This window comes from Athene cunicularia (assembly GCF_003259725.1).
Source record: "Athene cunicularia isolate RWA chromosome Z unlocalized genomic scaffold, athCun1 chrZ_part1, whole genome shotgun sequence".
NCBI classification, from domain to species: domain Eukaryota; kingdom Metazoa; phylum Chordata; class Aves; order Strigiformes; family Strigidae; genus Athene; species Athene cunicularia.
Window position 1 is genome coordinate 25,259,706 of NW_020799142.1, and position 14,083 is coordinate 25,273,788.

The window sequence follows — 14,083 nt, forward strand, 5'->3', positions numbered from 1 at the left end:
AGAGACAGGTGTGTGGTGGGGGGGTGTGTGTGTGTGTGTGTGTGAAAAAACTCCTGCCCCAGGCCGGGCTGGCAGGCCGGAGAGGCAGCCAGGAGTGCTGGGAGCTGCAGGCAGGGATTCCTTTACATGGCTCGATGCCTTGCCACCCGCTCATGACCATTTCAGGCGCTGCTGCTACCAGCGGGCTCTGGCTCCTGTCTGAGCCATGGGGCAGGGACTGGGCAGCTCTGCTGGCCCCCCGAGAGGGACCAACACTGGGACCCCACATTAACTCCCCAACGCATGGGCATTAACTTCTTGTGTGCCATGGCCTCTGAGGATTAAGGGTGCTACAAAACATGCCCCCCACCCCTAACATTAACCGCTCGAATGCCAGTGATGCAGTGCATGCATTTCAGGCATTCCTGTCAGTTCACCCTCCCCGAATGCTGCAGGTCTCAGCAGCCCAGCATCACTCACAGGCCTGTCACACAGCTAGTAGTGAAGTCCAAGTGCCCCAGAGCCTGTGCTCCAGTGAGCTTCCTGCTGATGGCACGCAGGCAGGAAGCGTGAGCCCCGGGAAGCACCCACATGCCCTCACCCCACTCCCACCCACCCCTTGACCAGCTGTGAGGAGGCAGCTGGGGCTGGAAGGGCAGTCTGGGACTCACCTGGAGCCGCTTCATGGCCTCCGAGTCATGGTCAGCCTTCACCTTGCAGGCCACCAAGAGCTGTGCCGTGGAGGCAGCCACCTGCTTGGCAGACGAGATAAGCTTCTCCTCGCTGGCATGGCCCTGCACCGCTGCATTGGCGGCTTCACATAGGTTGTTGGTGGCAGCAGCCACCATGCGTGCCTGCAGCGAGAGAGGCTGTCAGAGGGGGTTTGGAAGCCGACCCCTGGGGAGGGTACGCCCTGACAGGCCCCAGGGAGGTTGTGGAGCACGGGATGGTGACAACCAGCTTCCATGCCATGTCACAGCTAGTGGGAGAGTGAGCAAGAAGCATGACTGCTTCCTCCACCGGTGAGAAGTGCAAGGGCAAAGCATTCTTATCTCTTCAGCAGGAGCCAAAAGGAGGGTCCCGCCAAATCCCCTGAGCATGACCTTAATACTCACGGCTGAAATGAGTCCCTGGGACCACTGTCCATCGTCCACGGCATTGGCAGGGATGGCGCCCACCTGTGAGAATTAAGAGGGGGAGTGAGGTTCGCCACCCCACGCACCCCTTGCCATAGGGCAGGAGGGCTACAAGCAGCCCTGGGAGAAGGGAGAACCCACCACAACCCTACATTTTCTTATTTCTTTTCCTCTATCAGCCTTACCTTTCCTTGGGCCACCAGTTCTCTCTGGGCTGCTGAGGCTGCCTTCACCAGGGCGCTCGTGGCTGCAGCAATGGATTTGGCAGCTTCCAGGATTTGCTCCTCAAAGTTCAGGCTCTCATCTGCTTGCTGTGGGCAAAAGCAGGGTCTAAGTCCCAGTCAGGGGTGCTGGGACAGATGAAACAAGAGCATGATGATGGCTGGAGGGGGCTGAGGGCACATATAAAGTTGGACTAAGAGCTGTGAGGTGCTGGAGGACATGGGCTGCCTCAGGAAGGTCCAGCTGAGGATGAAGGCAGTGGGACTGCAGAAAGAGGAACTGGCTGTTGGATGGAGCGTCACACCTGGCAGAAGGGCCCCAGCCCACCCCAAGCTGAACACAGGGGTCAGCCAAGGCTCAGCACCACTACCTTGGGCTTGGCTCTTGGTTTCAGCTGCTCCAGCTTCTTGGCTGCAGCCTCAATGGCAGCCGCTGCCCCTAGCAGCTCATTCTCAGCGATGACAGTGGGGTCTTCTGGGTCAACCCACTCTGTGCCTACAAAAAACAGGAAGCAAGGCAGGTTAAACCTGTGTGTGGCCTCATTTCTGACTTGCCCTAACTCCTCCATCAGCTGCTGAGCCCTCCATCCTAATCCCAGCCCTTGATGATGCCCCTCTGAGCAGGACCCTTCCTCACCTTTCATGGCCTCAGCCGCCTGGATGAGCTCGGTGACAGAGCTGGCCACGCGCTTGGAGTAGCCTGCCAGCTGCTGCTTCAGCTCATGAGTTGGCTTCTGCAGGATCTGCAGGAAAGGAGCAGATGTAAGCACCTGGAATAGGGGGTCCTCATAGGTCTGTTTGGAGTGTGCTCCCCAGGCAAAGAGGGTGGGATCACCCAGCTCCCCCCCACATTTTACACATCAGATGTCTGTGATGCTTTCTCCAGTGACCCTGGCTGGTCTCCTCCTGGCCAAGGATGGGATGAGCTTCCCCTTAGCCCTTCTGCATCCACAGCTTCTGGGGTGTCTGGCAGACACAAGACCCTCAGTGCAGGCCTTCCTGCACTCAGCAGCTACCAGTCCAGGATTTCTTCCTCACCCCCAAGCACTTCAAGCTCCAGTAGCATTTCCCCCTCTATTTTGGAGATTTGTCTGCAAACACAAGCTGCTCAAAGGGGGGTATCCTGGATCCATGTTCCAGTGCAGGAGGGCTGACCCCGCTGGGACAAGGTGGCAGGCAGAGCCATGAGGGTCCTTTGCCAGGGCTAGGGGGGACACATGCACACACCACAGCACACGTGTGTGTACACACACAAGGTCCATATGCACAAGCAGTGCTCAAACTGGCCCGACTTGCACCGCACAGGCAGCAGCTGCCCATCAGCTAGAGTGGGTGTGAGTACACACGCACACACACGGACCTCGGGGTCCCTGTCGACACACGCAAGTGCCACCCCAGCACTGGGCTGGGCACGCAGACAAGCCGTGAGCAAGGCTCATGCTGAGGTTAGACACCAGCAGGCACCCCAATGCTGCCTTACTCACCGGCTGACAGGGAGTGAGGGAGGGAGAAGAAAGAGAAGAAAGCAGTGAACGCCCTGGCCAGGACACGCAGGTGGTGGGGATGGGGAGCACAGGGAGGGCAGTGGAAGGTGGGTGCTCTCCAGTGAGGGATGAAGGGCAGCCAAGAGGAGAGGTGGGAATGAAGGATCAGAGGTCCTGAGTGGGGACCTGTGCTGCCATCATTAGCTCATACTCCAGCCTCATAGGGCTGGGGGAACTGGGACACTTGGATGAGGCTCCCATGGCTGGAGAAGCCACCTACACCCAGAGCAGCTATCAAGCACTCTCCTCCTCGTCCCCCTTTACACCTTATTTCTCCCAGCGCTGAATTGCTTCACTGCAGTTTTCAGCCATGCGATCTCTCTGCTTTTGGAGGGAGAGACCTATCGTTACCACATACCAAGTCCCCATGGAGGTTCAAGTTCCTTCCCCTCCCCAGTGAAATATGCAGACTTTCCCACTCCTCTGCCTCGAGCCACGGTTTCCATCCTGAGTCAAATAACCCTCTTTCTTGAACCCTAGACATGCTTGTACAAGCTCCGTGCAAGGCACTGTTTCCCAAGGGGACCCAGCATACAGCAACGGACTTGCTGCTGCTGGGGAGCAAGGCAGCATTGCATCCACCATCTTCCCTCCCATACCCCTACATCCTTCCTGCTTGTGGTTTTCCAGGAACTTGCTGCCCTCTAATAAATGGGACACATGAGCTTCATTCCTGTCTTCACAGACCAGAGTGCTGCGGAGGCTGGGGGCGTCATGGCTTTACCCTGGAGTTATATGGGACCATCCCAGCGAAGTCACTGAAGCTGCACGCGGCTTCGAGTCTCTGAGCTGGTGGCACCCAGCGATGGCTGGTTTACCCTCATAAGCGCATCCAGACCAAATGCCACGTAATGCACCAAATGCTCTCTGCTCTTGAAAACATTTAAAACTGCTCAATGGTGTCTGTCTGGAGCTGAAGGCACCTTGGCGGCTACGAGCTTACTAATATGCACGTTCAGTGAACATTTCATGGGGTGTACCAATGTATGGTATTCAAGAGACATCACACAGCATCTGGATGGTTACACCCAAAACACAGCAGAATAGTACGTTCCTGCAAGGGGGCTGACCTCGGGCACTGCCACACTAAGTCATCAGCCCAATCACCTCGTAACAACAGGTCAGACAGAGAATTTCTCCTCAGCACTCCGGCCTTGGCTGACATGACTTTACATGTGGCTAAAACATCTTCCAGACATTTGACCTAGGTGCAGAGGATGGAAAACAAACTGCTTCCCTTGGAACCGCACCCCGGTGGTTACCTCCCTTGGATAAAAACACCCTTTGACATTCCCTCTGCCCAGCTCAATTTTTAGCCATCGATTCCTGTCCACCTCCTCTTTGTGTTGCTAGTGCTGGTTACCCTCTGCCTTAAAGGGGTTTTCCCTGCAGGAAACCACAGCCTGAGCTCAAATGCGTTGTACCTGGTGAACTTGAATGGCAGACTCTCACCAAGCCCTTCTAACCACCTTAGTGAAACCTTGCCACAGAGCTGACTCACCCTCAATCTTTGTCCTGACCCCAGCTTGAGGGCTCTGGCAGCTCTGCAGGCCAGGTCTATGCATCCCTCCAGCACCCCTGACTATCTCTGTGAGCTTGCCAAGAATGCAAACCACTGGAAGGACCTCACTGGATCCTTTCTACTGCTCTACGGTCTTATACACTCATCTTGTAGGACAACTAATCAAAGAAGCCAGCTGAAGTCCTGGAAAGGACTCAAGAATCACCAGATCAAACGGGTGCAGCTGGTGCTTGTGGTCATCACCTCTGCTATCGTGGGTGCTGCCTGTCTCTCACACTCTGGTGATCTTAGCAAGCTCTGGAGTTACAGTGCCTGAAGTTTCTTACTCCCACCACTTTTACTGGAAACTGCTTCAGGATGTTGCTCTTGTGTTGTTGAATTTCCTGCCTCCATCTGTTTATGGTCAGTTAATCTCCATCTGTTGTTAGGCAAATACCTTTCTTCAGAGCCTGTTAATCTCTAATGTCTGCTTCCATGGTTGGGGCTAGGCCTGGTGCTGCGCTGGCATGGGCAGCGAAGGGGACTGTGCAAAGACCTCAGTGGGAGGAGGTGCAGAACGCAGAGGACCTTGGGGATTTGGGAGCACCCTGGGAACCAGGGCAGGGACACTCACCACCAGCACATGCTCCAGCAGCTCTAGGTAGCCATTGGCACACTCCTTGCCGAAGCGCAGCGCCCGCTGCCGCACATCCCCACTCACCTCCGGGTGGTAGGCGGCTTCCTGAAACCCAGAGACAGGGAAGCCCCAATTCATATCCAGCACCATCCTTGCTAGCATCCCCAGCGACCCACAAACACATGCCAGATCCATGTCCCCTGCCTGCCCTACCTTGCAGGCGCGCAGCATATCCGCGATGGCACGGCGGCTCAGGTTGGCTGTGGCAATGACATCCTCCTGCCGACAGGAGTTGCCAGCAGCCACCGCTTTGGCTGTGGCCATCGTGATGCCTTTTGTCATACGGATGAAGTCTTCCGGGGTGGAGACCTTGGCAGGAGGCACAGGGGAGGAGAAGACCTGCAGGGCGAGAGGCAGTGGTGAGGTGTGGGGCAGCCAGCGAGAGGCACGGCAGCCAGTGCACCATGGCTGTACTCACTGCCAGCTCCTGGCGTATGTGCTCTATTGTGGCCTCCAGTGCCCGTGTCCCCTTAGTGGCCTCGTCCTCAACAGCCTTCACTGTCTTCAGCAAGGAAGTGACATTTGTCACCATCACCTGTGGAAGGGAGAAGAGCCAAGTGAAGTTCCACGCAAGCTTTGAGGCTACTGCTGGCACCTGTTCCTTCCTCACAGTTTGGTCCAAAACAGCCCTGTCCCCATACTCCGCTCAAACCACCTCATCTTATTCTCCTACAAATGCCTCCTCTGCATGTTCTGCTCTGTCCCTTGTGCCCCTTCCTTCACCACCTTTCTCTGATTGCCCCCCAGTTGTCCTCCTGCCCCCAGACAGGCAGAGAAGCCCCCTTGCTCTTCCTCCATCCCCTCCTGTCCCATCCACTCCCCATCACACCCAGCTCAGACCTTGGCGGAGTTCTTCAGCTGGTAGACAGCAGGGTCATCTCCAGCTTTGCCAGCAGCTGCCTTGGTGGCACCGATCAGGTCTCCAAGTGCCTTGGCCACATCCTTCACAGCATTGATCAGGACTACCTGGGGAGAGCAAGACAAGGACAATTGCTTGGCTACTGTCACACTCAAGAGATCTGGGCACTCTAGGTCACACAGTACACATGTACACAATATACAGCACAGGCAGCACAAGCCAAAGCCCAGCCAGCCCTCTCCTTGACATGCAGAATCCAGCCCAGAGGACCACACACCACCTTCAACCCCTGGCCCCTTCAGACAAGCTATGAGCTTGCTTCACCCCACACCTCCCAACTCACCTGAGTCTCCGGGTCTTCAGATCCCAGGCTGGCGGCACCCAGTTTCACCACCTCTGCCAGACGGGTGATGGTGGACACGGAGGACTGGGCAGCCTGGGCTAGCTTCTCCTGGCTGGCCGTGGCATTCTGCACCAGCACCTTGGTGTCCTCCACCAGCGCCTTGGCTGTCTTCAAGATGCCCTCCCTGGCAAGAAGAAGGGAGTCAGAAAGGACACAGCCCTCTACATGTACACATGGGCCTTGGGGGTGTAGAGAGACTGTGGACCCTGCCTTCTGTATGTACAAGCTGGTGGGGAAACAGAGCCAGTGTGACCTGAACTTGTCGCTCTCATTGGAGCTTGTCCACAGCTCAGAAAGATGGGAGACCACAGGACATGGACTGACCCCTGCCCTCATCTCTGGCTGAGCAGAGGCCAGACAAGGTGCCTGGGTACCTGTGGTCAGCAAAGGTCTCTGAGTTCTCCCGGTTGAGGGTTCCTGCTGTGGCAAACATGATGGTGGTGTCGAGGTCAGCAATGATGCCAGAGACAGCGCTGGCTGCTGTGATGCAGGCCTGCGTCCCACGGTTCCCAGCCTGCAGGGCTGCCAGCACGTGAGAAACCTGCGGGGTGCAAGTAAGGTGACTGTGGAGAAGAGCAGGTTCAGGCAATCCCCCACTACACACATCCTCCGACGCCTCCCAGGATGGAGCCACTTCACACCAAGGAGACAAATTTGGAATCAAGTGGTCTGGACACCCCTTCTTAGCTTCTATTTTTTTATTTTCACCCTGTACCTGTTGTGTTTGGGGGTCCAGGAGATACAGGACTCTGCTAGTTTCCAAATGAATAAAGTCTGCATGATGGGCATCAGAATATTACAGCTCATTCCCTTAGCTGCTAAAGTCAATTTTTGCATACGGGCAAGCACTCATAGGAGAACACGTTTGCTGATGAAAAGTAATCTTGAAAAGGAAGGACCTGCAGAAGGTCCTGAGTGTGCAGGCACATGCCAAGCACTCTAAACAAATGTTTTGCTTTTGTACTCTTGCTTACAAGTCTTGCCGCTCTATTGCTGCTTTATTGACTAGAGTTTTTTAGCCATGTTTTCATCTGTTATTCAGAATTATGTTTTTTAGATTGACTGTAGGACAGGATGCTTTCCACCACACTAGCAAAAGATGAAGGGGAGATTAATCACCCAGCATGAGCTGCAGGCTTGGCTGGAGACACAGCAAATGCTACTGCCTACCACTGCAAGAGCCAGTCTGGAGAGCCCTGGCCTGACACCAGTGTGTAAAACAGTCTCCCCTGGCAGGCCATTATCACACATCAACAGGCAGCACCTGAACATTACACCCATCACAGCACCAGCTGCTGTTACGGTGCCTGGAGAGGGGGATCCATCCCCTACCTCATCAGCTGGGCAGGGCGAGCATGGCTGAGCGAGCCAACAGAGCTAACAGGACCAGGGGAGAACCAAGAGAACCAAGAGTGGCAGCTCCAAGAGCACATGGCTCAATCCAGCACCTCTGCCACCTGGCTACGCCATCGCCCCTCTCTGGGCTGCTCACCTTCTCGGAAACCTTGCGTGCACTCTCTATAAGTTCCTTCTTGGTGTAGGCATCGCTGGGGCTGCACTGCAGGGCTCCAGCCTTGGTGACGAGGGCAGCACAGCCATGACCCAGCTCCTGCACCCGGTGCTTGATGTGGGACCCAATCTGGAAGGGAACACGTGTGTGAGAGATCTATCAGGGAACTAAGCACTGCATCCATGATACCCACTGGGAAACACCAGCCACCCCCATCCAGCTCTTCTCTCCCAATCTTCCAACTCAGAAGGTAGAAAAAAGAAACACAGATTTACTCCATGTTTCTACACCATATTGCAGGGGAGGTGTGAATGCTGCCTGCCCCCAGCTCCAACAAGAGGTTTGAGTGCCTCCGTCCTCTGCTCTCACACTCAGCAGACCCTGTGCTGCCCTGCAGCATACTCCAGCACTCTCCCCTATGCTCACACCTCCTCATTCTCAGCGGTGAGAGCAGCTGGCTTGGCCTCTTGTGCCAGCTGCCCATAGTCGTTGGTGAGCTGGTTGGCCAGAGTGCCCAGCTCGTCCGGGTTGGTGGTGGATTTGGTGACCTGCCGAAGGAAGAAGAGCAGGAGTTAGAGGGGCCTTGCATTGGGATGGGCAGGCAAGGAGAGCATTCACCCTGCATGGGTGGCAGGTAGTACTTTCTGCTTGCTTGCACCCACCATCTCCTGCACAGTCACTGCGATGGCCTTGGCTGTCTTCACCATTGTGGTCTGGTAGTCCACGAAGGTCCCCTCTGGCTCACCCATCGGCCCCTCGTCCAGCTGCAAGAGACCATCAGGAGACCCTGGCTCCAGCTGCAGTCCAAAGACCTTGTAGGGCCTGACCCTGTCTCTTCCTCTTTCTCACCCCCAGCCCTGGCCAGGTCGTCTTCACGCTTCCCTCACCTGGTTGATGGCCTGGGTGATGGAGTCCACCATACCACCAACAACACCTGCAGCACTGGCTGCCTCATTCAGGGTGGTAGTTAGGTCCTCCACTGCTTCTTTCATCATCTGCACAGCCTCCTCCAGAGCCTCCTGGGTGTGTGCAGCTTGCTGCAAAGACAAGGCAGAGTGAGGGAAGGCAGTGGCTCCCCTCCCGACAGGAATGCTGCATACTTGGCCTGAGTTTCTGTGTCTGGCACACCCGTGTGCACCACGCTGCACCCACACATGAAGGGAAGCACACCCCTGACAAGTGCCCCTCGTGCTCACCTTGGGGTTCCCACCAGCCTCCTTGGCTGTGTACAGCATCTGCAAGGCAGACTCGGCCAGCGTTTTGGTCTGGTCCAGAAGGTTCATCTGCTGCTGGTGGTTGGGCGTTTTGGAGGCAGCACCGATAGCCGCCATAATGAGCGGCTCAAAGTACTGAGCCATCTGGGACACCTAGGGAAGAGCAGCATCAGCACCAGCAGCTTCCAGCCCCAGCTACCTTGTGCCTCTCCTCCTGCTGTAAGCTCCTCCACACCCACCGACTGCCTCAGCAGCAGCTCCCTGTGCCCATTCCTGTGTTACCTTATGCCCCAGCTGCGAGGCCTCGGCCCGCGCCGCGCTGGCCACAGGCTCAATCAGGTTGCTGATCTCCTGGACAGCTGTGATCATCTGGTTGTGCAAAGCCTGTTGCAAAGAGAGGGTGTTGTGTGAGGCTGCAGCAGGGCTGGAGTCACCGCATGCTGCTGGGAGCTAGGGGAAAGGACACTCGCCCCCATTAAGCTTGCAGCAGTGCGCCCCTGACCCACCTCCTGGGAGATATCTTCTCGGGGAGCCAGCTGCTGGCTGATGGCAGCAAGGGAAGCCTGGTCCACCTCCCGCATGCATCTGTTCAGGACCTCGATGGCCTCATCACACTCCCGCTGTCCTGGAGCTTTGTCCCTGCATAACAAGATGGATCAGACCAGCGTTGGCAGATGCCATGTCACCCCTTTGTTCCCAGCCTCAGCTGGTGCTGGTGAGGGGCAGGATCCCTCTCCTGGGGTTTGGGGCAACTCAGTGTCATAAGGCCCAGGCACACCAGCATGTGTTCCCATCAACTCAGGGCAGGGCTGGAGCAGCTCATGTGCAGGACAGGAGGGACAGCATCTTCCATCCGATCCCTGGTCTCCCACCACCAGCAGTGGCCAAGGGGATGATGAGCCAAAACATCCCCAGTGATGGTCACTCAGAGAAGGGGCACCTGCCAGCATGGAGAGGGCCACAGCCAAGCGGGCAGGACTCTGCTCACCTCATGTTGGTGATCAGCTTCTTGATGGAATCTGAGACAGTGCGGGAGTGGCCAGCCAGCACCGACCACTGCGGCGGGTCCTTAGGGTTGACGGCCAGAGAGCGGGCAGTTTGGATGAGGCCAGCAGAGCTCTCCAGCATGGTCTTGGCTGAAGAGACAATGGGCTCCATGGCTCTGCGCCCCTGCAGAGGCAGACAACAGGCTAGTGAGGCAAGGCACTGTGCATGGAAATTCACTCCCTGTCCCACCACCCTCCCTTTGGCACATCCGCTTGAAGCCCCAGGGCTTGCTGCCATCTCCCCATCACACCTCCACAAGGCACCAGCCCCACACTGGGACTCCATCCCAAGCTCAGGGGAGCCACAGCTCCTCCCCACCCTACAGCAGCTCCTGTCAGAGCCAGGCCACATCCTCCCTGCCCCTCCAGCATCCCACCTCTGGGCTGATTTGGGCAGGAACGGTGGCAAACTCTGGGTTGGAGGCAAAGGCCGTCAGGTTATCCACAGCCTCTATGAGAGGGGCAGTGGCAGCACGGCACCGCTCACGGTTCTCCTCATTGAACTCGCCATCCAGGGCCTGGTGCGGAGAGACCAGAGCAGTTATCCAACCCCCACCGTGCCCTAAATCCCATCCCCACCACAGTGCCCCAGAGGGGAGACCTCACCTTGATAGTCTTCACCAGGTTGGCCGTGCTGTTGGCCACCTCCTTGGCTGACTGGACAAACTGGCGCTTGGCCACAGGGTTGGCGGTGCGGGAGGAGGCCAGGCGGCACGTGTTGCACAGGGCCGAGGTGTGCTTCGCTACGATAGTGGCTGCTGACAGCACCTGCAGGGAAGAGCAAGGTGAGGCAGGGTCCACCATGACTCCCCATCTCCACAGCTCCATGTGGGCCACCAGTGAGCACAGAGGTCCCTGCTGGTACCCAAGAAAGATCACCAAAGTCCCGCACAACCATAAAGGCCCCATCTGGACTGCCACCATAGCACCAAAGCTGCCAGCTGGTTCCCAGTACAGCTGATGAGGTCTGATGAGACACAAGCCATAATCTTGGCCAACTTCTGGGTTGCAGCTCTTCCAACTAGCTTCACACTCTCTCCCCTTCGTGCAAGAAAATGCCCATAGTGATGCTCCAACTCATACTCACCTGGGACTGGGTGCAGGCAGGGTCCACAAGGTTCTGGCAGGCCATCTGGATGGCTTGGTTAGCTCTAGCAAACTGAGTGGGGTCTACCAAGCCTTGCTGTCCAGCCTGGCTGTTGGGGTCTGAGACCCCCACAAGGTAGGCAGCCTAGGAGCATGAGAGAAGTAGTGAGAGCTCATGCACAGAGGAGAGGCTCATAGCAGGTGGGGGCTGCAGAGGAGGCTGGCAACTCCACACCACAGGGCCAGGCTTTGAGGGGAAGGAGAGAGGCATATATGGCAACTATGCACCAGGGGTAATGCTCAGGGCTAGGACCAAGTATGTCTCACCTGGGCAGCTGCCTCCGTGAGGCCACAGAGAGCTTTGGAGGCGGCACTGATGGAGTCGCCGAACTCGGGCAGTTTGCTGTTCTTGGCGTTCTGGGAGATGCCAGCCATGGACTCGCCCAGCACCTGCAGGACACACCAGACACTGGTTAGAGACCACCTCCTGCTCCCTCACTGTGCTCCCAGGCTCAGAGCAAACTGCTTCACCAACAGGGGAGGAACCACCCTTCTCTTTGTCCCTACATCCTTCCCAAACCTCCCCATCCTTCCCCAGACCTCCACCTCCAGCTCAGGACTCACCTTGGAATTCTCCATAACACTGTCAAGGCAGTTGAAGTAGGACATATCATTGACAGTCTGGGTGGGGTTCTCCAACAGCTCCTTCACTGTCTGTAGGGACACAGGTGTCACATCCAAGGGAAGGGTCCACACCCTCCACTTGCACTTCATCTTTGCTCCCTCCTGCCCCTTACAGCGGGGTACAGCTCCCCGCTCCCCACCATCTCTGCACACAACCACCTCATCCCCTCTACTGCCTCCTTACGATGTGGTTTCTCACCTCCAGCTCCCGCAGGGCGTTATCGCACTCCTTTTGGCCCGGTGCCTGCTGCGTGCACATGGTGATCAGCTGGTTAATGCTGTCAGTCACAGCCCTGCCAGGAACAGGGGAGAAAGACCCCAGGGATCAATGCCAGCTCCGCCACCTGAACTCACTGCTATAGCAAACAGCTCACAGGGAGCAGTTCCTCCTACCGTGCTGCTGCTGCCAGCTGATTCTTGAGGTTGGGGGCTGCAGGGTCAGCAGAGAGCGCCTTTGCAGCCAGCAGGAGCTTGCTGGAGGACATGGAGATGCTCTTCAAGTTCGACACCACCTGTGCCTGGTCTTCCTTATTCTGCAAGAAGCCAAGAAGAGTTACATGCAGCAGTTTCCAAACTCCATTCCCACCCTGGGTCTTCTTCAGTGGTTTTCAAGCTGAGCTGGTTTTCTTCATCTAACTCATCTGCCAACAGCAAGGATACAACAGCATCACTTGGACAAACCCAAGCCACTCTCTCCCTGCTGCTGCAGTTTTGCACAGCTCCAGATCCCATCTCACCAGCTGTGTTGGCCACAACCACCCTAACCACTTCTGCCCAGCCACCATGCCTGCGGTCAGTCGCCTTCCCAGGCAGCCAAACCTCTCACTCTAACCACAATCCCCCAGCAGGTGTTTGTTCTCACCGGAGACTGGCTGGCCATCTCCACTCCTGCCTGCAGGAACTCATTGAAGTCCTGCCCAAATTTGCCAGAGGACTTGGCCAGGTCTTGAGGGGTGCCACGCGATGCCTGCACTAGCTCATTGGCAGACTGGTTGAGCCCTGCGGCTGCCTGGTTCAGCTGGCTCTGTGCCTCCTGGAAGCTCTTGGTGCTGGGAGGGAACTGGAAGCAGGAAGAGGGGTTAGGAGAGGCAGTGAGGATAAAGACGCAGGATGAAGGTCTGGCACATACTTGGGGATACAGAGGAATCCGGTGTAGATGGACCGGCTTGAATCCCTACAAGGCTTCCCCCTTCCCCTCCCGCCCTGGCTCAGCTCACCGAATCCGCCAGCAGCTTCTTGCTGGCCTCTCCCACCATGCGGATGGCAGCATCCACGTCTCGCTGCCCCGGCAGGCAGTTAACGCAGCGGCTCAGGGCCTGTGACACCGCCTTGGCCACCTGCAGAGAAGCAAAAGAGTGGTCACCATCCCCCAGCCAGCTTCATGCCCTTCCCACGGGCTGACGGTAACACCAGGGTACCCATTCTCCCCACCTGGGCCAGGCGCTGCTGGCTCTCTGGATCACCGGGCTTGGCCACAGCTTTCCGTGCCTCCTCAATGAGGTTGTTGGCTTTATCCATGACGTCGCTGGCACACTCCAGCATGGCACTCTGTGCCTGTGGGTCAGGGGTGCTGGCTGCCACTCCGCGGGCAGCCTGGCTGAGTGAGCGCAGGGCCTGGGCCACCTCTCGGGCAGCAATCCCTGGGAGGATGGAGAGGTCAGTGGCAGCTGGCACGGCGCCCTCCCCTCTCCCAGCCCTGGTGTGGAGGATAGTACCTGTGTAGTTCTCATTGCCCTGGGCCACCTCTCCCAGGAGGTGAGCAATGGCAGAACTGACAGCTTTTGTGCTGTTCCCCAGGTCCTGGGCACACTTCTCCATCTGCGGGGGGATAAGTGGGTATATGCTGGTGGGTTGTACCTCCAGCCTCCATCCCATGGCTCCCCCACCCCACTGCGCACCCCACATAACCCTGCACTGCCCTTCACTGCATCCTCACCGTCTCTCCTGGCAGAGGCTTGAGCTTGCCATCACGGGCAGCTGCCTTGGCTTCCTGCAAGTCCCTCTCCAGGCTCTGCACCAGACCCAGCGCAGAGTCTATCTCCAGGGGTCCGCACGCCTCCTGAGCCTGTGATGGGACAGAAGGGAAGGGGAGTGAGGTGACCGCTGAGCTCACCCTGCTGTGGCAGAGATCACAACCCGGCACTGGGCCGTCCCCACTGTTCCCCTGTGCTCTGCCCAGTCAGGGTCCTGCTGCAGGACAGGA

The 14,083-nt window shown here is 57.3% G+C and overlaps 1 protein-coding gene across 2 annotated transcripts in view; it reads right to left on the reverse strand.

Annotated features, from left to right (window-relative positions):
* TLN1 (talin 1) overlaps nucleotides 1-14,083 on the reverse strand; it is a 35,069-nt gene that overhangs the window by 2,122 nt on the left and 18,864 nt on the right. For both annotated transcript variants that reach the window (XM_026865479.1, XM_026865478.1), the window contains 31 exons: nucleotides 13,817-13,945; nucleotides 13,596-13,698; nucleotides 13,312-13,520; nucleotides 13,098-13,217; nucleotides 12,743-12,940; nucleotides 12,274-12,413; nucleotides 12,080-12,173; nucleotides 11,821-11,910; nucleotides 11,524-11,646; nucleotides 11,198-11,341; nucleotides 10,717-10,878; nucleotides 10,488-10,628; nucleotides 10,053-10,234; nucleotides 9,571-9,703; nucleotides 9,347-9,448; nucleotides 9,047-9,217; nucleotides 8,738-8,887; nucleotides 8,513-8,614; nucleotides 8,279-8,398; nucleotides 7,833-7,979; nucleotides 6,715-6,881; nucleotides 6,281-6,464; nucleotides 5,919-6,044; nucleotides 5,497-5,613; nucleotides 5,232-5,417; nucleotides 5,016-5,123; nucleotides 1,974-2,079; nucleotides 1,708-1,832; nucleotides 1,301-1,426; nucleotides 1,095-1,157; nucleotides 651-833 (listed from right to left, as the gene is read on the reverse strand). In XM_026865479.1, coding sequence (XP_026721280.1) covers nucleotides 651-833; nucleotides 1,095-1,157; nucleotides 1,301-1,426; nucleotides 1,708-1,832; nucleotides 1,974-2,079; nucleotides 5,016-5,123; nucleotides 5,232-5,417; nucleotides 5,497-5,613; nucleotides 5,919-6,044; nucleotides 6,281-6,464; nucleotides 6,715-6,881; nucleotides 7,833-7,979; nucleotides 8,279-8,398; nucleotides 8,513-8,614; nucleotides 8,738-8,887; nucleotides 9,047-9,217; nucleotides 9,347-9,448; nucleotides 9,571-9,703; nucleotides 10,053-10,234; nucleotides 10,488-10,628; nucleotides 10,717-10,878; nucleotides 11,198-11,341; nucleotides 11,524-11,646; nucleotides 11,821-11,910; nucleotides 12,080-12,173; nucleotides 12,274-12,413; nucleotides 12,743-12,940; nucleotides 13,098-13,217; nucleotides 13,312-13,520; nucleotides 13,596-13,698; nucleotides 13,817-13,945 — 4,251 coding nt within the window. The remainder of the gene's footprint in view (nucleotides 1-650; nucleotides 834-1,094; nucleotides 1,158-1,300; nucleotides 1,427-1,707; nucleotides 1,833-1,973; nucleotides 2,080-5,015; nucleotides 5,124-5,231; nucleotides 5,418-5,496; nucleotides 5,614-5,918; nucleotides 6,045-6,280; nucleotides 6,465-6,714; nucleotides 6,882-7,832; nucleotides 7,980-8,278; nucleotides 8,399-8,512; nucleotides 8,615-8,737; nucleotides 8,888-9,046; nucleotides 9,218-9,346; nucleotides 9,449-9,570; nucleotides 9,704-10,052; nucleotides 10,235-10,487; nucleotides 10,629-10,716; nucleotides 10,879-11,197; nucleotides 11,342-11,523; nucleotides 11,647-11,820; nucleotides 11,911-12,079; nucleotides 12,174-12,273; nucleotides 12,414-12,742; nucleotides 12,941-13,097; nucleotides 13,218-13,311; nucleotides 13,521-13,595; nucleotides 13,699-13,816; nucleotides 13,946-14,083) is intronic.